At 40.8% G+C, this 22000-nt stretch overlaps 1 protein-coding gene across 1 annotated transcript in view; it reads left to right on the top strand.

Annotated features, from left to right (window-relative positions):
* The first annotated feature begins 2038 nt into the window (after positions 1 to 2038).
* garnl3 (GTPase activating Rap/RanGAP domain like 3) overlaps positions 2039 to 22000 on the top strand; it is a 443932-nt gene continuing 423970 nt past the window's right edge. The window contains exon 1 of the mRNA XM_043720251.1: positions 2039 to 2616. Coding sequence (XP_043576186.1) covers positions 2564 to 2616 — 53 coding nt within the window. The 5' untranslated portion in view covers positions 2039 to 2563. The remainder of the gene's footprint in view (positions 2617 to 22000) is intronic.

The following is a 22000-nucleotide window of genomic DNA, read 5'->3' as shown; positions in this document are numbered from 1 at the left end:
AGAACCTCAAACTGAACCACAAATCTTGCTTGTTAGAATGTATTAAAATATGATGGTGACGTTGATCCTACAAATTTAAATTTCCTTTCCTCATGTTCAAATCATTTTACAAATTCACGTCTCCCCATCCCAGTAACTGCTATTACTGCATAACTCTCCTACTACCTTCACATGCAACCTCACAACTGTTCATTGTTCTGAGGCTGACTACTAGAAACTGCTCCCCAAACCTGCCTTTCCCTCACCATCATTGAATGCAATGGATTGGTTGCCCAAGCTCTCATGCTAAGCATCTTAAATATAAAATAATTTGTCTAAGCTACTAAATGCATTATCGTTCACAAGTAACAATGCGTTACAGCAGAATACTACAGAACCTCTGGAATTGCTAAAACCTAGGGCATCTACATTATGTTTCCACAATAAGTTATACTTAATCTACTTTCCACTTGTGGAATTTTGTCATTTAAAAAAACAGCAAAGAAAATGTGCAAAATGTTGATGCAATATATAGATTACTAATTTTCAAATTCCGTTGTCCAATTTAAGATGTAGGACTTTCATGGACTGAAAGAACTTTGCTTTTGAAAAGAATAAGCAAACTAAAAACGACCACAGGCATCACCTACTGCAAGTGGTCAACCTTCAACATGGATTAGGTAGCAGACAGCTGAGCTGAAATGATCATTTTCTCTATGCTTTGGAAGCATGGCCACAATATTATCTACTGCAGCAGACACTTGAGAAAAAGTGATGTTGCAGTCTCAGCTAAAGTCCACGTTCTATCTTCCCTTTTGGGATGCTCTTGTCAGCTCGTTGCTTAAATTATAAACTTTCCTTTGGTAGATGGAACTGAAGATGGTCAACATTCATTGAACACTGGCTGGACCATCAGCACAAGTTGGGATGCTGATACATGGACAGGAAAAAACGATAGATGTGCTGGCACAGTCGGTCATCTGTCCAGTCCTGCTCACCAAAACACAAGTGTGGGGGCACTCTAACCCCCCGGATCTGAGGGCTGAGATATATGGGTTATGTTTTAGTTTCCAATGAGGGAATGGTTGAGAAGTGACCACATTATTAAGTAATGGGTAAGATAAGAACGCGAACTGATCATTCCTTCTTACTGAACCTTGCAATGGGACAAGGAGATAGAGGTTCAAGCTAGTACAAAGTAATGCTGGGGTGGCACAGTGGTTAGCACTGCTGCCGTATAATGCTAGGGACCCAGGTTCGATTCCAGCCTCAGGCGACTGTCTGTGTGGATTTTGCACATTCTCCCTGTGTCTGCGTGGGTTTCCTTTGGGTGCTCAGGTTTCCTCCCACAGTGCAAAGATGTGCAGTTTAGGTGGATTGACCATGTTAAATTGCCCAAAGCGTTCAGGGTTGTGAAGACGAGGGGCATTATTCAGGGGGAAATGTAGAGTAATAGGGTAGGAGGGTGGGTCTGGGTGGGTTACTTTCCAAAGGGTCAGTGTTGACTTGTTGGGCCAAATGGCCTGTTTCCACACTGTAGGGATTCCATGAATTCCAGACTGTTGGGAAGCTGTTATTTTATAGAATGGTCTTCTGCACAATAAAGGAGGTGGATCTATGGAATAAATTCCGAACTGAGTGGGGTGCCCAAACTGCAGGAAATTTCTGCATGGGGTGATCCTTTGTGAGCTGAACAACTGCATCAAATCACCAAATAATCTTACCAGATTATGTCTCTCTCAGTACATAGAGAGGTCAGTGATGGTGGTTTAACCAGAGCGTTGCCGCACCTTAAGCATGGGGAGCGATTGAAAGTCTAACCTGAGCCTGTGGGGGAATTGGGCTGGGGTCACTCTGCAACGCAAACTCGCCGTCCAGCCAACTGAACTTCACCTGAGGCATGGTGATTCTCGGGATGAAGGGGCTAATGCCCGAAATGCCGATTCTCCTGCTCCTCGGATGCTGCCTTGACCTGCTGCGCTTTTCCAGCACCACTCTAATCCCGACTCTGATCTCCAGCATCTGCAGTCCTCACTTTCTCCTGAACCACCACTAGCCGTCTCTCTTTACTGGGAGAGAGCAGCCCCGTGGTCTTGTCCGGAGGTATTACCGTTATCGTATCAAAGAGCAACCGAGGAAAACGCCTGACTTTGCGGTGTCGATGTGTGAGCGCTAGGACCCTGGCGAGATTGAGAGTGTGCAGCCGAACCTCCTGTCCAGTTCCTGTGAGTGGGATTGCGATCTGCAGCTGTGATCCCTCTCTCCAGCCTTTAAACAGGAGGCAGCTACAGGAAACCACACCGGCTGGGCTGGATAATGAGAGAGGGATAAAAAAAGGAATCTGAAATCTAACAACCATCAAGATTATTATTTCATTTTTTTTGCTACTCAGCACATTTTTGCGTTACTTTCACTCAAAGATTTTCTCATTGTTGGTTTTGAAGGAGAGCGGGAAATATTTTTTTTTGTACAGGAGCGTGGCCCAGGTGGGGCTGACCAATCTCTTATGTTGCTGCAGCGCCTGTGAATTATCTTAAATTGTCAGCTCACCGGGCGAAAGAGGGAGCAGGAACACTCACGGAAAATGCGGAGGAGAGCATTCATTTTAAGAAAAGGGTGCAGCTTCGAGATCCAAAGGTAGGGCATTGACTTGTCGCCGTTTGGGGAAAGCTGTTTACAAGTGAACTGATAGCTTTCCCTCTGACCTGACTGCTCGGCTGTGTGTGTGTGTTTAAAGGCTGCTTTTTGGAGAGGTTTCACAGTTGCTCGATCTCCTATTTTGGTGCAATCCTTCTTATCGAAATTTTTGATTAAACAAAAATCAGCAATTAATTCCCCCCAAATCCTTTGCTTAAACGTACACGTCTTACTGAGGGTCTGTTTCACACAGTTGTTGTAAGACCAGTGCGTTAGCTCAAAGTTTTTATTTGCCTTCCCCGATCACAGTGAAATGAAATAGCAGTGAAATGAGGTTCTTTATAAAATTTATGTTTGTTCGTCTATGTGGGATGGAACGGATACCCCCCCATCCCAAAACCCTCAGTTTGCACCAATAGGCGGAGTTAGACACATATAAGGTTGACAAACCTGACTGATAATGTAAAAAAAACAATGATGGTTCTCTCCTCGCCTTGGATAGGAAGTATGGTCAAATGGAGAGTCCTAGTGAATCGGGAAGGTGAGAGAAGATTCGTAAATATGACTTGTAACTAGAGTTAGGAGGATAAAGTATAATTCCTAACCTTGTGCGCTCTGCAGCTGGTCGTGCCTACCGAGCGCTCCTATTAGAACAGTTCTGATTGCAAAGGGAGAGGCGCAGAATGGGATTTTTCTAGTAGACCGAGAGTAATCAATGTGGGTTGTGCAGAACGCTAGGTTGAATCTCTCATTCCTCTGATGCACCGAGGTTTGAACAGCCCCGGGTTGACGCGGTGCCCTGTCTTGTTGAGAGAGGGCTTTTCTCCGCTGGCTCCCTCGAACTCCCCCAATGTTTACCCCGGGGCTAGGATCACACTGGATGATGAATTGGGGAAATCTTAGCCCCGACCCTCTTTGGTGAACACGTTTCGCCTTTAATATCCCTGGCAGTGTGCACCATTCCGTGCCCCTGTGTCAGTGTCTTTAATGTGCCCCTTCCTCCTTTTTAAGTTTCATACAATTACTGTTTACTCGCTTCTCCTAATGGAGTCTTTGGCGCCAGTTCGACTTTCATCCTGCCCCGTGTATCATACAACAGAATAACCTGTATTTCTTGTTTTTTTAAAACTCGATTTCCAGCCATATTCCAGGGACAGTGTGAAATCAATTGCATTGATTTACAGGTTGGCTTGTGGGGATGAACTATTTGTTCACTGACCACATTGCTTTTCATCAGCTGATCCTGTTGTATCTGACCAGAATACACTAACATTCTGCACAGATCTTTCGGGTTGATGTGCCAACAGCATTCTGAGCTCAAGGCTGAACATCCTTCCTACAGTTCTGAAGTGTATGTAGAAACCTTCTGTAATCGACAGCAACAGTAAGGAGGGGAGTTTGCCAATGATTGTTTGTTCAAGAACACAGCCCTGTGTTGACTGCACTGTGGATGTTAAAGGTTCCAATGTCGTTCCCTCCCTGTTGACTGAAGCCCTCATGTTGCTATAGAATGAGGACACTGTGTACTGAGCATCCTCACTGGAAAGCAGCAGCTGGGGCAGACTGCCTCTGCTCCCGTGGCTGGCTGTCTCCGTGAGACCAATGAAGGCAGCAGAGGCAATGGCTTTGACCAACAGAATGACCACTGTCCTACGGTGCTGCCATTTCGCTGGTGGCTTCAAGTCTCCGAGCTCGAGAACCTAACCGACTCTTCCCTAAGGCTGCAGCTGTGATGTCCAGCATGAGTAAGAGAGTGTGAAATAATAGCACCCTGACTGGAAACTCAACTACCCAGGCTGAGTCCTCAGTGCACCCATCTACATGTGTTGAGACCTGGATAACATATGCTAGGTAGACAAAGAGGCTGAATTGTTTCCATCTTCATTATCTCAGTAACACTTAGCAGGGCTCATTCACTGAGGTAGAGGTCTTGAGGCTTATTAATTCCATCAGCATATGCTCATGGTTAAACCAGTGATGCCTGCTCTGACCCATTGGATGGTTGACAGCCCTTTACCCAATGATCTTCTGTACAGCGAATTGGCCACTGGTCACAACCTCCTGGGCATCAGGTATAAGGACACCCGCCAAATGAGGTATGAAAATGATGAGCACTGACACTGACATCTGTGACCTTCTGGGGGGCTGATGGTTTAAAAGGGCATTGAAAAAGCAGAACAGAAATGAAAAACTCAGCTGGCTGAGAAGAGGGCCCAGAGAAATAGAATTGAGCACCTTGCCAGCCCACTGTCATCTTTGCAACAAATGCATTAGAGACCGCCGTGCCAAGAGTGACAAAATTGCAATATTCAACATATCCTCATCACTGTGCAATGGCCACATGTTCAAATAAGTCGAAGAGTGTGGTGCTGGAGATCGACGTTTGGAGCATAAGCTCTTCATCAGGAGTCAACTTCCTGATGAAGAGCGACTCTCCTGCTCCTCGGATGTTGCCTGATCTGCTGTGCTTTTCCAACACCATACTCTTCGACTTTGATCTCCAGTCCTCAATTTCTCCTGCTTGTTTAAATAAGCCATGTTACAAGCTCAAATGATAACTACACTGACAGCCAATTTAAGATTATTAGCATGCTGTGGATTGTTCAGCAAGTGCTGCTTATTGCAAAATCACCTCTAACAGTAACCATGTTTATTTTGGAGTTTGCAATCTGTTTCGGCCACATATTGGTCTAGAATTTCCTACACCAAACTTTCATTAAAATTTACAGCAGCTGCTAACTGATCTGAGACAGCACCCTATCCACAGCCCTCTTGACCATTCCTTTCTTGCTGAAAAGACAGGCATGTTGCTAAAGCTTTGCTCCTTTGTATAATCAGATTAAAGGTAAGAATAGCAAATTTCAAACCATCACTGAAATTCATATGTCAGAAGGAAAGGGTGCTGACTGGTTAGCAAGTTGATTCTGATTGGCTAAGGTGGTGCCATATAAACAGCGATTGAAAGCTAGAGAACAAACTAGGGGTAATCCAATATGTTGCAATGTTGATCATAGTCCTTTGTTTGCTGATGATGTGCCTCTGTAGATGAATACATTGCTTTTGCTTCTCGTGAGCCTCAATGAGCCACGTCACAAGCTGTTTGGATTATTTTAAATCCGTTGTTAGAGTGGCTCATAGCATACTTGGGTTCGTTCAGCAAGTGCTTCCCAATTGTGACAATAAATCCAAGAGCCAACATATTTCTTCTGGATTTTACAAGCAGGGCACTATTAGCAAACACTAGAATTCAAAACCTGATCCAAGAAAAGTGAAAATCTTCAAAAACAATTCGGGCTCAGCAAGACTCAGAAGGTGCATCGTTTTCCTCCTCTCGGTCTTTTTCCCAAAGAGGTTATGAAAATTGAAATTTGGATTCATCCAGCTGTCACTTATGTTCTTTAATCACGTGTGCTTTCGAAAATATATTTGTCGACTTTTTTTCCACTTTTGAATGTGACACATTTTATTACTATTAAAAAGCATTCCAAAATATACAGGAGACGACATAAGTCTTAGGAGACTTTTAAAAAACTGCTAAAAGCCTCATAACAGCAGAAACCGTGAATTTAATTGCTGCTTTATTTCAACTTTTAAATGCAGATGTATACTGTTTCAGTGTAAGATCCAGGAAACTTAGGTTCTATCGCCTTTGGATGAGTGAATTAAAAATTCAAGTCGGGCTCCAGTTGCTATAACTCAGGGCTGGTGCAAGTGATCAAAGAAATTACAGTGAGGTTGCAGTGTAAAGCATGTTTAAATCAGATAAATGCAAATTTTCAGGGCAGGTATGGAGAAATCAGTGCAAGTTTATCGTTAGTGTATTTATCTGGTAATGGTCCAGGAACTTTTGGAACACTTTCTGTGTAGTGTGGTACCTGGAAAATGCACACATTCGTGAACTAGATCCAGTGAACTTTTCACAACTATTGACTATTGTGGCAATATAGTTTTGTTTGCAAAGAAGTCCTGTTTAATTCAGCATATCTTCTCCAGCAATGTCAATAAAGGAAAGCTGGCTTACTTTTTATATATCTGACCTTTTGTACACGATTCTGTTTTTGTATGGTGCTGAGAGGGTTAACAGTGAATGAAAAGTAAATGACGGTATTGGCAGGAGCTCCAAGGTTGTAATAAAGCTACAAATAACATATGCTCAAAGTATTATCAAATTCAGTGCTGAATAGAAACCCTAAGACAAGAACAGAAGGAAAAGTAGCATTTTTCTTTTCCCAAAAGCTGCTTTTTTTAAAAGGAATTCAAAAGCACAAGGGTCATTCATACAGTCAGTATTGATTCAGTTTGCAGGCTATGAATGAAACAGAAATTCAAGTGAGAATTTGGAATGTACATAGCTTAACCTAAAGCTGCAGGGTGCCTTTTCAAACATATGTTTTTGTCGACTGTTCGAACAAATTAGGAGGCCTTATTTGTAATTTGCCCTACTGGAAAATTGAGTTTAACAAAGATTGTGACACTGTTAGCCGAAAATCAAGGTTTGTCTACAGTAATATCCAGTGATCTTGAACTAATCCAGAATGGGGAAAGGGAAGGCTTTAAACATTTCTATACTTTAATTAGTTCTATTAACTTTTATTACTTAATGATAAAGAAAGATGTCCATTTTTTTTTGCCTTTCATGACTTCAGGCAGTCCCAAAGAGCATTACAACTAGATTAGATTACGATTAGATTTTTTTTTATTAGATTACATTACATTACAGTCTGGAAACAGGCCCTTCGGCCCAACAAGTCCACACCGACCCGCCGAAGCGCAACCCACCCATACCCCTACATTTACCGCTTACCTAACACTACGGGCAATTTAGCATGGCCAATTCACCTGACCTGCACATCTTTGGACTGTGGGAGGAAACCGGAGTACCCGGAGGAAACCCACGCAGACACGGGGAGAACGTGCAAACTCCACACAGTCAGTCGCCTGAGGCGGGAATTGAACCCCGGTCTCCGGTGCTGTGAGGCAGCAGTGCTTACCACTGTGCCACCGTGCCACCCACTAATAACATATAATTTGCTGGTCATGATTTGTGTCAGCGGTCTAGAGTAACGTGATCAATCATATGGATCCTATCTATGGAAGTAAGTATAAAAGCTGCTTTCCACCAGCCACAATATATTTATTAAAAAACAAAACAGTGAAAGGTCTAGGGTCATGTTTCAGGAAACCACAATGATTGAAGTGTTAAAGAGATGTGATACATCAGTAAGTATAGGTTAGGTGACAGCAAATTGAAGTCTTAGATCAGCATTGTGGTGAATGATTTTACAAAAACCAATGCAATTATGGCCTTGGTTCAGGCTGCTGTAGGAATTACAACCGCCCTAAATAAGACCCTTGCAAGATAAGGACAATGCCTTACTTAAAGAAAAGGAAATGAAGAGCTTACTTGTTGCTTTTAGTTAAGTAACATGTTTCTAACTGGAAGGGTGTACTGAACCTAAAAACTAAGTTGGAAATTGCATTTACAAATTGTTAGCCTAAACAATTTCAAACAAAGTTGTTAACTGGCTGTTGTCATTTTATTCCCAATTATGTTAATTGGATCCCAGAGCTGTTGCGTCCTGTCTAGCTGATGCAGCTGGTAAGGTTGAATATTTGTCTGAGCAACAGTTCACAGTCATCTGGAATGAACATTTTTAGTAACTCCTCTGCAGCTAAGATTGAGGGAAACCCATCTATTATGTGTGTATGTGAAAGATGACTTGTGTTGTCAGAGTAGGAGTTGATATGCCTGTCTTTGGGTTGCCAGAATTAACGGTTTTAAACCAGAATTAGAAAGGACCTATACAATAAAGTGATGGGTTGAGACATTTGGAACAAGATACAGCCTGCTGTCAGCTGATCAGCAAGTGGTATTGATTGGATTTGTCAGTATTTTTGGCAGGAACAAACTGAGAAATGCTTGACATCTCTGTTAATTATTGAATCACAATATCACCAAGTGATTCTGCAGCGAACTGTGTGCAGTTTGACAGGACAGAAATAGGTCATTCAGCACAACATTTCTGTGCTGGCAAGAGTCATTTTTCAACTTATTTCTTCAAATTATTTCATTTCTTTCTATTCCTTGGCCTCTTTCCCCTTAAGTCCACAAATGCTAATTGAATCAACTACGGAGACAATTACATACAAGAACTAGCTCTGAGATCAGGAAGTGGTCAAAAAAGGTTGAATCATCTCATCAGACTGTTTCTCCATGTATATTATAATATCCATCCTTCCAATTCTTTAATAAAGGTCAAAAGGAAAGCCATCAACATCAGGTCCTGTGCTAACGACACTATACTTAGAATAAGAAAAGAAAACTTGCAAAAATTAATCGATAAGTCATAAAGGAAAGTGGTAGGTTCTGTCTTAACTGCAACAAAGTGTACATTGCGTGTGGTAATGACTGAGTCGAAGGAAATTCCAGTATGTGCCATCAGAGTGAATGGAAGCAAGTTAGAATATATGTTACATTCACATTAAAAATAGACTGTCAACTTTCAACTTCATCTGAGACCCTTCATAAACTAAAGGTGTTTCTTAAAGAAAGGATATATACTGACCTGTGGACACTTAACCACAGATTGAAGCCAGTGTAGAAGGCATTATGACATAAGGGAAACTGGCTGAATTGTAATTATCATGTTATCTAAAGATTGAAACCAGCCAACTATGTCAGCATAACTAACATCATATCTTGTTTAATTCACACTTGCATGATAAATTCACATAATGGGGAAATGAAAGGTTACGCATGGAATACATCGTTTGCAATGACAATAGAGCAGACTTGGAAATATACAAGTGAAGCTATATCAGTTGTTCCTTTCTGCACCGAAGAAAGCTGAGAAAATGAAATATGAACTGATAATGTCAAGAAGCTGGCAGTGTTTCTCTCTCTCTCTCGCTCCATGTCTCTCTCAACCTTCAAGACAGTGAAAAGGCAACTTGAGGCAACAGCCATTCATTGACAACTTAAGGTCTACAAACATCACCTTTGCTCACCAATACAAGTCCACAATTAAACAATTGGCATCAGTTTTCAAAGCTAACGTGTCAAAAAGTGAAGCCCATTCTTCCTGTCCAAATGAGACTCTTTCTACTTTTTAAACTTTGCTTGTGTTTAACGTTCCCTGTATTATTGTTGTTGCTGCTGCACGGACTTCCAAAGTACATGAGTGACAACAGCATCCCAGTCAGTGTGCCCAGCAGTCTCACACAGCTTAGAGGGAACATTGCCTCTGTTTTTCAAGTTAGTTGGCAATAAAATTCCTCTTTCTTACACAAAAATTTATAATTTGTCTCCTTCGTTGTGATCTAGTTAATCACGTTTTAAACAAAATTTGATGGCTGTAAAAGCATTATAAATATTTATTGTGACTGACCCAAGTGGGAGTTAATAGAGGGCTTCGATTTCCCCCTTAACTGGTTATAATGTTCATCAATCAATTTATTGATCTAAGATACACAGTGACATCCAATGTCAGAAGGTAGTCATGATTTGGAGGTGCCAGTGTTGGACTAGGGTGTACAAAGTTAAAAATCACAAAACACCAGGTTATAGTCCAACAGGTTTATTTGGAAGCACTAGCTTACAGACAACCACCTGATGAAGGAGCAGTGCTCCGAAAACTAGTGCTTCCAAATAAACCAGTTGGACTATAACCTGGTGTTGTGTGATTTTTAACAATGTCAGAAGGAATACTCAAATTTGAAATAGATTTGAACAAGCCAAAAGTGTTTCTACAAAATTGAGCAACATTTTAAGAAAAGTGAGCTTGATTCTTGATATGAGAATCCATATGCGAAAGTGTTGCATCTAGCCACTCATGAATTATGGATGTGAAGCCTGAAGCATTGGGAAAGAGGAAGAAAATAAATTCAACAGTTTTGAAATATTGTGCTTAAGAAAGCTCCAAAGGTGGAGAAGAGACTCAATGAGGAAGTACTGAATAAAGCTAGAAGCACAAGAGAACTCTGAAATAATATTGAAAGGAGACAAATGGAGTTCCTTAGATTCTTATCCATGCAGAAGGCTGGAACCTAATCATCATCTGAAGGATTAATGGAAGACTATAAGAGCATAAAACATAGGAGCAGAAATTAAGCCATTCAGCCTATTGAGTCTGCTCTGCCATTTAATCATGGCAGATAGATTTTTCAATCCCATTTTCCCACTTAGTCCCCATAACTTTTGATCCCCTTGGCAATCAAGAACTTATCTATCTCTGTTCCATATGTCCTCAGTGACCTGGCATCCACAGCCTTCTGTGGCAATGAATTCCACAGACTCTCTGGCTAAAGAAATTTCTCCTCATCTCTGTTCTAAAGGGTCTTCCATTTACTCTAAGGCTGTGCCTGTGGGTCCTAGTCTCTCCTGCCAATGGAAACGTCTTCCCAATATCCACTCTGCACAGGTCGTTCAGTACTCTGTAAGTTTCAATTAGAACCTCCTCATCCTTCTAAACTCTATCAAGTATAGAACCAGAGTCCTCAAATGTTCCTCATATGTTAAGCCTTTCATTCCTGGGAACCTTCTATGGACCCACTCCAGGGCCAGTACATCCTTCCTGAGGTATGGGGCCCAAAATTGCTCACAATACTCTAAATATGGTCAGACCAGAGCCTTACAAAGGCTCAGAAATACATCCCTGCTTTTATATTCTAGTCCCCTTGAAATAAATGCCAATGTTGTTTTTGCCTTCCTAATTACCGACTCAATTTGTAAGCTTATCGTAAGAGAATCCTGAAAGAAGAAGAGCCATAAGATGACAGTGAAGGAAGCAGTTGGACAGCATTACAGATTGGCTTACATGGAGATGGTGGCATACTAGTGACATTACTGAGCTAATAAACCCGAAACCCAGGCTAATGATTCATCTACACATGTTTGTATCCTACCCCAGCAGCTGCTGAACTTTAATTAATTCTGAAGTTGGTGTTGTTTTCCCTGGAGTGTCGGAGGCTGAGGTGTGACCTTATAGAGGTTTATAAAATCATGAGGGGCATGGATAGGATAATTAGACAAAGTCTTTTCCCTGGGGTAGGGGAGTCCAGAACTAGAGGGCATAGGTTTAGGGTGAGAGGGGAAAGATATAAAAGACACCTAAGGGGCACCTTTTTCACGCAGAAGGTGGTATGTGCATGGAATGAGCTGCCAGAGGAAGTGGTGAAGGCTAGTACAATTGCAACATTTAAAAGGCATCAGGATGGGGATATGAATAGGAAGGGTTTGGAGGGATATTGGCCGGGTGCTAGCAGATGGGACTAGATTGGGTTGGGATATCTGGTCGACATGGGTTGGACCGAAGGGTCTGTTTCCGTGCTGTACATCAAGATCCATACACAAGCCACCCTCTGGGTACAAATGTTTCTCTGAATTCCTTATTGAATTGATTTGAGACTCTCCTGTATTTATGACACCTACTTTTGGACTTCTCCACAAGTGGAAATTCTTTTGCATTAATCCTGTCAAACCCTTTATAATTTTAAATAGTGCCATCAGGTCAACTGTCTGTCTGCTTTCCTGGATATAAGTAATTAGAGCAGGTGTTGACTGTTCAATACTTCAAGGTCATTCCACTATTGAATAATATCATGGCTGATTTACCATGTGGGTCTCATTTTCCTGCACCATTGCTATAGCCAAAAATACTTTTAATGTACAGAAATACATCGATCTCAATCTTGAACATGCTCCATGACAGAGCCATCTGGAGCAGTGAATTACAAAGATTCACTACCTTCTCAGCAAAGGATGTCTGCCTCATATCAGTCCTATTCTGACATGGTGTCCCTTTGTTCTGGACTAACTAGCCTGGGGAACATCCTTCATACATCTACCCTGTTAGAAATTTGTATGGTTGGATGAAATCACCTCTCATTCTTCTAAACCCCACAGAATAAAGACCTAATTAATTTAATCTTTCCCCATAGGACAATCTCTCCAATGCCAGTTTGGTGAACCTTTCCTCACACTCCTCAATGGCAAGTATATCTTTCCATAGTTAAGGAGAACAAAACTGCACGCAAGACTCCAGGTATTGTCTCACCAAAGCTCTACACAAATACAGTGAGACATCTTTATGCCTACACTCACATCCTCTTGCATTAAGTGCCAATGTACCACTTGCACTTTTAATTGCTTCCTGAGCTGAATCCTGAACTTTTTTTTTTAAGTTCAGTGCTTCCCAGCCTCGCACTACAGAAGCAATATTCTCAATTTCTACTTTTTCTATCATAATGCATAATCTCTCATTTCTTCACATTGTATCTCATCTCCCAGTTTTTTTGCCCACTAGCATAACATCTCCAAATCCCAGTGAGAATGCCTTGGACCCTCCTTACACTTGTACCTAGCTTTGTGTCCTTTTCCAACTTGGAAATATTACATTTAATCTGACCGCCAACATTATTGATAGGGGATTCCAGCACTGAGCCATGCAGTACCCACTGATCACAGGCTGCCACCTTAGAAATGATCAATTTATTCCTGCTGTGTTTTCTATCTGTTAACCCATTCTCAATCCATGCCAGTGTATTCCCCCAATTCCAAGTGTTCCAGTTTTAATTACAAAGCCCTTGTGTGTGATATTTATCAAAAGCCTTCTGAAAATCTAAATACACTGTACCATGTCTGCCAGTTACCCCTTATTTATTGTGCTAGTTACATTCTCCAAAAAAAAACCCAAACTGGTTTGAAGGACTCCATTAGATCCTGCTATTATTTTCCAAGTGTCCTATTATCACATCATCCTGGATTCAAGCATTTTCCCTGCAACAGATGTGAGGCTAACATAGCTGTAATTCCCAGTTTTCTCACACTGTACTGTTTTAAATACTATGGTTACATTTTCCCCCTCCAATCTGCAGAAACCATTCCAGAGTCATTAAAATTTGGAGTGTTGACCACCAATTCATCTACTTTTGGCACAGACACTTCTTTTAACAATTTGGGATGTAGGTCATGGGGATTTAGCTCCACTTTGTGTCCCCTTAATTTCTCTGGTGCTTTTTAAAACTTATTTGCAGAGCCTTTTTCTGCTAATTCCTAGATTCTCCATTATTTCTGAGATGCTGTTAGTACTTTCTTCTGTGAAGATGAAAGTGAAGTATATGTTTAGTTTTTCTACCATTTAATTATTCACCATTAAATTCTCCTGACTCCTCTTGTAATGGACCCAGATATGTTTTGTGTTTTTTTTCTTTTTCACATATCCATCAAAGCTTTAACAGTCTTTTTTTAAATTTTCCTAGCTGCTGTTATTCATTTTTGCATTTCTTAATTTTTGTTTTGCCCATGCTTTGCAAATTTCTAAAATTCTTACAATCCTCAGGCTTATCCAATTTTTAATAGCACTTTGTGCCTTTCTTAGTTCCGATATAATCCTTAATTGCTTTTGTTAGCCACAGTTGGAACAATTACCTTACTGGGTATTTGTGCATTAAAGGAATGTATTCCTGTTGCAAATTATGTATTAATTCTTTAGTTGTTAGCCATTACCTGGCTTTGTCATATTTTTTACTCTGGTACCCCCCACTCCCAACAAAATCAATTTGCCCTCATCCCTTCAAAGTTTCCTTTGTTTAATTTTAAGACGCTAGTTTCTGATTGCACTATAACACCTTCAAATTTAATGTAAGATTTTATCGTATTATGATCTCTCTTTCCTAAAAACACCTTTATAACAAAATTATTAATTTGTCGATTTTCATTGCCCAACGCTGGATTTAAAATAGCTCATTCTCTAGGTGGGTCTTCAACATGCTATTCAAGAAACTTGCATGTCTTCCAAGAATTGATCTTCCACAAAAGTGGTACAAATTTCAGTTTACCTACTCTATTGAAATAAACTGAAATCCCCTGATCACTGTATTACCATTGTCACATACACTTTTACTGTCTGACTTATATTGCAGTTTTACATAACCACTATTGTTTGAATGCTATAACCAACTTGCACCAATATTTTTTGCCGTATTCCTTTTCTCTTATTTTCCTGCCAAATTGATTCTACATTTTGAAAGTTAAAGCTAAGGCTACTACAATACTAATGCACTATTTGATTAACATAGCTAGCTTCCTTCCCTTCCTAAATATCATACACCCATGGATGGTCAGCTTTGGTTTGCTTGTAACTACATCTTCTGAATGACTGTCAGTTCATGCACATGTGTTTCAATTGGAGTTGACAATCGAGCAAATGAAAATATGGGAATGAAAAAGCCTTATTTCTGTTGTATAAAGATGTACGTTAAAAAAGTGGTTAATACTAAGGCTTTTTTAAAAAGTCATTTGTGGGATGTGGCTGTTGCTGGCTGGTCAGCATCTATTACCCATCCCTAGTTGTCCTTAAGGTGCTGGTGAGCTGCCTTCTTGAACCGCTGCAGATGACCTGTTCTGAGTTGACCCACAATGCCATTAAGGAGAGCATTCGCTAAGCGCCATCCACTATGATGAAGGTTGGGGGACTAAGATCAAGAAGAAGTAAGACCTACATTTAGCTTTTCCTAAAAGCGAGTGTAACAATATCTATCATGTTAATGTAATTTGGATCTGATTCGTATCATGCAATAAACTGCACCTTCTTTAAGACATGAGATTATTATCATTAGAGTACTGCATGGTTTTTCTGCACCTCGTTAAACTAAAAAAGTTCTATCTAGCCCTATCCTGAATGAGGGTCGTGGTAGCAAACCTACCATATAATTGAAGTAATATTGTTACGATTTATCTTAGACCAATTTCAAGGAGTGAATAAATGATTTTTTGCATGACCTACAGATATCTCCAATGCAGGTTTTGTTCCTTCTTAGTAATAAAGGGTGACATCTGTGCATGGGACCTGTGACAGTGAGATCAATTCTAAAACCCAAAGACAGTACATAAATCATAATCCAGTGAATTACTTCAGACAGTGATCATAACCAGATCTGCCAAAACCCAGGCACATAATTCTGGAAGTAATTGTAGGCAGAGTTTGAGTGATCCACTTGGTTGAGTTGAGTGATCCACTTGGTTAAAAGCATACTCTTATATTTTTGTGGCCCAAGATTGATAACAATTTGGACAAATTGCACGTCAGGGTGTGGAGTTGTGCCCGTGAACTGATGGTTCGCTGGTTACACTTTGATCTGTTTTCAATCAGTCCCTGGGGCTATATCTTTGTAGGGAAGGGACTGTAGCTCAGTGGTTAGCACTGCTGCTTCACAGCACCAGGGACCCTGGTTTGATCCCAATCTTGGGCGACTGTCTGTGTGGAGTTTGCACATTCTCTCCGTGCCTGCGTGGGTTCCCTCCGGGTGCTCAGGTTTCCTCCCACATTCCAAAAGGTGTGCAAGTTATGTGAATTGACCATGCTAAATTGCCCATTGTGTCCAGGGATGTGTAGGCTAGGTAGAGATTAGTCAGAGATAAATATAGAGTAATAGGGTAGGGGAATGGGTCTGGGTGGGTTACTCTTCGGAGAGTCCGTGTGGACTTGCTGGGCCAAAGGGCTTGTTTCCACACTGCAGGGATTCTATGAAATCAGCAATATATTGCGAATATATGTGTAACAGCTTTAATTTGATAATCAGTGGACTGAACATGAGTGATAGCAGACAAATATAGCTACACAGCCATAAAAATAACAGGATAGTTAACCAAAACCAAATAATTATGTTTTTATGGGCTTTTTGAATGAGAGAGAAAGAGAGACAGAGTGTCCAAGGAGTCTTGGGGAAGTCCTTTCATTATGGCATTAGCAACAGTAACTAGGGTCACCATTGATGGAGCAATACTCCATCAAAGGGCTGTGGAGCTGGAGGAGAATATAGAGACAGGGAAGGGTGAGACCGCTATCGGAAGGTGGTGGTGTAGTGATAATATCAGTAGGCTAGGAGTTCAGGATACCAGGGTAATGTTCTGGGAACTTGGGTTTGACTCCCAACATGGCAGAGTATGAAATCATCTGAATTAAATTTAGAAGAAGATCTGGAGCCAGATTTAAGCCAAATGGTGACCATGTAATCACAGCTGATTGTCTCAAAAACCCATCTCGTTCATTAGTGTCTATTTGGAAAGGAAATCTGCCCTCCTTACCTGGTCTGGCCAACATGCAATTCCAGACTACCTCTGAGAAAATGTGGTGGGTAATAATCACCTACATGCCAGGAACACATTTTTTAAAAAAGTTGAAACCAAGAAATTAAAGCTCAGGGAATAAAGCACGTAGAGGTCGTACTGTTTATATATGGGTTTACAAGTAAGCAAATAACCCCACAGTCAATGCTGAGGGCTCTGTAGAGGGAGAGTTGAATACAGCCATTGTATTCACTGTGTATCACTAATAGGTTCATTCATGTTGTAAAACTCTTGTTGTCCCAGAAAAAGAATGGCTTGATTTGATAACTTGGCAGAACTTATATCAGAATGATTATGTAGCATATACTCAAATGGTGAGATAAATAATGGGACTCATCTGAATTTCTTGCAAGCTGGTCATTGTTAATTAATAAAGTAGTGGCTTTGCCAAAGCAAACTCTTTAAACATTCTTTCTCAGTGCAGTGGGACTTGTTACTCAAAAGCAGTAATTCATTTTTTTTGAAGAATGTGCAAATGTTGTCAAGGTTGACATCACCAAAATGGGTGATCTGGCAATAATTACTTTGTTGGCTGTGGGGGTTTGGAGAATGCAAATTGGCTGCTACACTTCCCGCATTTCAATTGTGGATTATGCAGCAGTCATGAAAGGTGCAGGATAAATGCATATCTTTCTTTCATGTCATTTTGGTGATGACAGTCTTTGAATCACTTCAAAGATTGGTACCGTAATAACCCAAGAGCAGTGCAGTCCCAGCTTATAATGGAAAAACAAACATACACAGCTTACAATTAGACTTCATGCTTTTATTTGCTAGGAGACACAGGATGTAAGGCCTCCATCTCTGGAGAAGTCTCACATAGGAATTATGGTTTCCCTCCCTGGTGGATATTTAGCAACAGGGAACATCCATGTGCTTCCCTGAAGAAGGCCATACAAAACAACAACAGCAAAGTGGTCTTAAAATAACCCTGCTTTCCCTGGGGCACCACAACTGCACATCAACCCTTAGACTGGTTTGACTGCAGCAGCTGAGCAAATGGGAAACTCATAGCAGGTAAAAACATAGATCCTTTCTCTAAGCAACCCCTTCAGCTTGGACTTCCTTAAATATAATGTTTTCCTTCCCAAAATGTTGAGTTACCTTGAGTAAGATCCATCTTTACATTCAAAGAATAATATTTCAGAAATAAATGGTGAAATTCTCCTGTGAGCGCCATCTTCTTAGCCAACTTCAAATTGATCATGTTAAAGGTTTTGAGGGAAATTCTAATCACAATGATGTTGAAGATTACAAGTAATCTGGGTGTTCTGATATAAGGCGTGTGAAGGTACAGTATGTAATCATGAAGGCTAATGGGATTCTATTCCTTAGAATGAATGGAATTGAACATAAAACTAAGGATGTTATACAGGGCATTTGTGAGACCACATCTTGAAAGCTTTGTGCAGTTTTGGTCTCCTTATTTAAGGAAGGTTGTAGTTGCATTGAGGTCTTTCAGAAGAGGTTTACTGGATTGACATCTGGAATGAATGGTTTGGCTTGTGAAGATGGGTAAGATAAACTGAACTTGTTTTCACTGGAGTTTTGAAGAGTGACTTGATTGATTGATGTGTAAGACCCTGAATGGTCTTGACAAAGTGGATTTGGAAAGGATGTTTGCTGTTGTGGATGAGCAGGGGCACTGCTTAAAGATTAGAGACTCGCTTTCAGCGCAGAGTTAAGCAGCATTTCTTTTCTTGTGGGGGGTTGTGTGATTTTGGATCCTTCTGCCTCAGAATGCAATGAAGGCAGGATAATTGAATATTGTTAAAAGTTAAAAATCACACAACACCAGGTTATAGTCCAACAGGTTTAATTGGAAACACACTAGCTTTCGGAGCGACGCTCCTTCATCAGGCAATAGTGACTATCACCTGATGAAAGAGCGTCGCTCCGAAAGCTAGTGTGCTTCCAATTAAACCTGTTGGACTATAACCTGGTGTTGTGTGATTTTTAACTTTGTACACCCCAGTCCAACACCGGCATCTCCAAATCATGAATATTGTTAAGACCTTGTTAGGCTGAGAATCAAAGTTTATAGCAGATAGATGGGAATGTGGAATTTAAAACATCAATAGATCAGTTATGAACATCTAGACATGTGGAATCACTCCAAGAAGGGCTGGGGTCAGGGGAGAGCTAAATATTCCTGCTTCTGTTTTGAATGTTCATATGTTTCCTTTCTTGTCACCTTCCCCCGCCCCAAAGTCTTTTAGACTTGTGCCAAGTGCATGGGTAAGGCAGCCTGATCAGAAACCTCAGCTAATACTGTTGTAGAAGTGGCTTCAGGGAACTTTGTGAGTCCCTTTGTATCTCCCTCCACATGTTTGCCAGAATCCACTGTGACCCATTTGAACAAGTATCAGTACCTTATTCCAAGGTGAAGCACGTTACTGTGCTAATGTGCCTTGTAACTGGATCACTGTTGTTCCAATATGTCTCTTGTCCTATTTCATAACCTGTGTGTGGTCTTTCCCACACCTTCACAGTCATATCTTTTTATATATGCATGTACGCAAAAACAAAACCCACAGTGGAGCTGGGAGAGAGCTTTCCGAATGCTGGCCACAACCACTGCACCACACGGTGGTTAAATAGGAAATTTAAATAGGAAAAATGTTGACATAGCACCTTACAATAGTATGTGTTAACTACAAAAAAAGATCAAAACACATGACAGTAGGCAGTGCATGTCCTACATTAGACATAGTGCATGATTATTTACACAATAACATCACTGTCAAGCTCTTATGTGCACATATCTGCGATCTTTTATGAAGACCGAAAACGTTTCAATGAGAGTAAGAGGTGAGTATATCTGGAAAGGGCAGGAATATGAGCAAGAGAAGAGCAGCCAGGAGAACTTGGTTCTCGAGAGGAATCTCTCCCTCAATGGGGCATGAGAGGGAGCTGATAAATTCATTGTCATCACTGTGTGGCAATCATGGAACCCATTCTAAAAAAGTTTAATAGTCTGATTCTGCACAGAGATAATGAATGAATATCCTCTGCAGCCTACAATATTTGTGTAATGAAGAAAGGAATTAATCTTTAACATTTCCCAAGTCTCCCCCTCTATGTGTTTTGGAGTGGTGGATATAGCAATGGCATGAAGTCAGAGTTGTGTACCCAAATACACTCTGAGTACAGTGCCATGCTCGGGAACCTCGTCAAATCTGCTGTAGAGAGGTCAGTGTTACTCAGCTTTTGCAGATCTGGTAGTTACACATGTATAAATATGACTCAAACATAAATGTATAAAGGCTTCCTGGTATGCACGCCCTCTTATTAGTTAACATTGTTTAATTATTAATGTATTCATCCTTCATTATTCATACATTTATAAATACATCTAGAATTAAATTTCAGTCATTTGCTGATGATCTGTAGCAGAGGTTCTCAGCCTTTTAGTTTCAGAAACCCTCTGCGTGTTAGGGAAATGCTATGGACACTTTGAATGACAAGTATTCTTGCTGCAGAAGCATTAACTATAGACTTGTTTTTAAAAATAATGTAATTTCAAGCAATGTCTCTTTTATGTGAAGGGAATCAGAGATTCAATGTATTTGAAAACATATTACAGATTTACAAATTATAACTGGTGTATATCTCCAATTTTAGTTCAAGTAAAAGCAAAATTCAAAGCTGTTTTCATATTTCCTTAATTATGGGGTCGGAGGTGAATAATATTTTTCTGTTCTTTACTCATAGCTCCACCACCTTAGAGTTCTTCAGCCTTCTGTTGAATTTGGAAGAATATGGTCAAATTAAAAAATAATCAATGTCTGATATTTATTTGCATGCTTATGATGATCTTTCCTGCGCTCTCCACTGTATCTTGCTCCCATTCCACTTTATGTCAAGAGAGATCAAATTATGTAACCTGCTAATGTGTTTGTTTATGTTCTATCACAATGTAACAAACACACACCAACCAGGGCTGGACAGAAATGTCAGCATTGCCCATGTTCCATGAATCAAAATATATTTCAAACACCTCCGGCCACACTCCAAATGGTCAATAAGCAGGAGACATCTCCCTCCTACAGACAGACACACACACACATAGTCATTCACACACACACACACAGACGCAGCCACACACAAACACAGGCACACATTCTCACACACACACACACGCACTTACACAGACATGCTCACACACTTACACAGACACATACACACAGACACAGTTGGTAGGCTGATGGAGAAAGTGAAGTTGCATGGGGTCCAGGGTGGACTAGCTAAATGGATAGAGAACTGGCTGGGCAACAGGACTAGCTAAATGGATAGAGAACTGGCTGGGCAACAGGAGACCGAGTAGTAGTGGAAGGGAGTTTCTCAAAATGGAGAACTGTGACCAGTGGTGTTCCACAGGTATCTGTGCTGGGACCATTGTTGTTTGTGATATACATAAATGATCTGGAGGAAGGTATAGGTGTTCTGATTAGCAAGTTTGCAGATGACACTAAGATTGGTGGAGTAGCAGATAGTGAAGGGGACTGTCAGAGAATGCAGCAGAATATAGATAGCTTGGAGAGTTGGGCGGAGAAATGGCAGATGGAGTTCAATCTGGGCAATTGCAAGGTGATGCATTTTGGAAGATCCAATTCAAGAGCAAACTAATGGTAAATGGAAAAGCCCTAGGGAAAATTTATCTGCAGAGAGATCTGGGTGTTCAGGTCTATTGTACCCTGAAGGTGGCAACACAGGTTGATAGAGTGGTCAAGAAGGCATTTGGCATGCTTTCCGTCATCAGACGGGTATTAAGTACAAGAGTTGGCAGGTCATATTACACTTGTATAGGACTTTGGTTCAGCCACATTTGGAATCCTGTGTACATTTCTGTTTGCCACATTACCAAAAGGATGTGGATGCTTTGGAGGGGGTACAGAAGAGATTCACCAAAACGTTGCCAGTTATGGAGGATGCCAGATATGAAGAGAGGTTGAGTAGATTTGGACTATTTTCATTAGAAAGACGGAGGTTGAGGGGGGACCAGATTGAGGTTTACAAAATCATGAGAGGTATAGACAGGGTGGATAGCAAAAAGCTTTTTCCCAGAATGGGGGACTCAATTACTAGGGGTCACAAGTTCAAGGTGAGAGGGGAAAAGTTTAAGAGAAATATGCGTGGAAAGTTCTTTATGCAGAGGGTGTGGGTGCCTGGTATGCATTGCTAGCGGAGGTGGTAGAGGCGGGCTCAATAGCATCATTTAAGATGTATCTAGACAGATACATGAATAGGCAGGAA

This window comes from Chiloscyllium plagiosum, chromosome 30, assembly GCF_004010195.1.
Source record: "Chiloscyllium plagiosum isolate BGI_BamShark_2017 chromosome 30, ASM401019v2, whole genome shotgun sequence".
NCBI classification, from domain to species: Eukaryota; Metazoa; Chordata; class Chondrichthyes; order Orectolobiformes; family Hemiscylliidae; genus Chiloscyllium; species Chiloscyllium plagiosum.
This window is presented reverse-complemented; position numbering and strand designations above follow the sequence as displayed.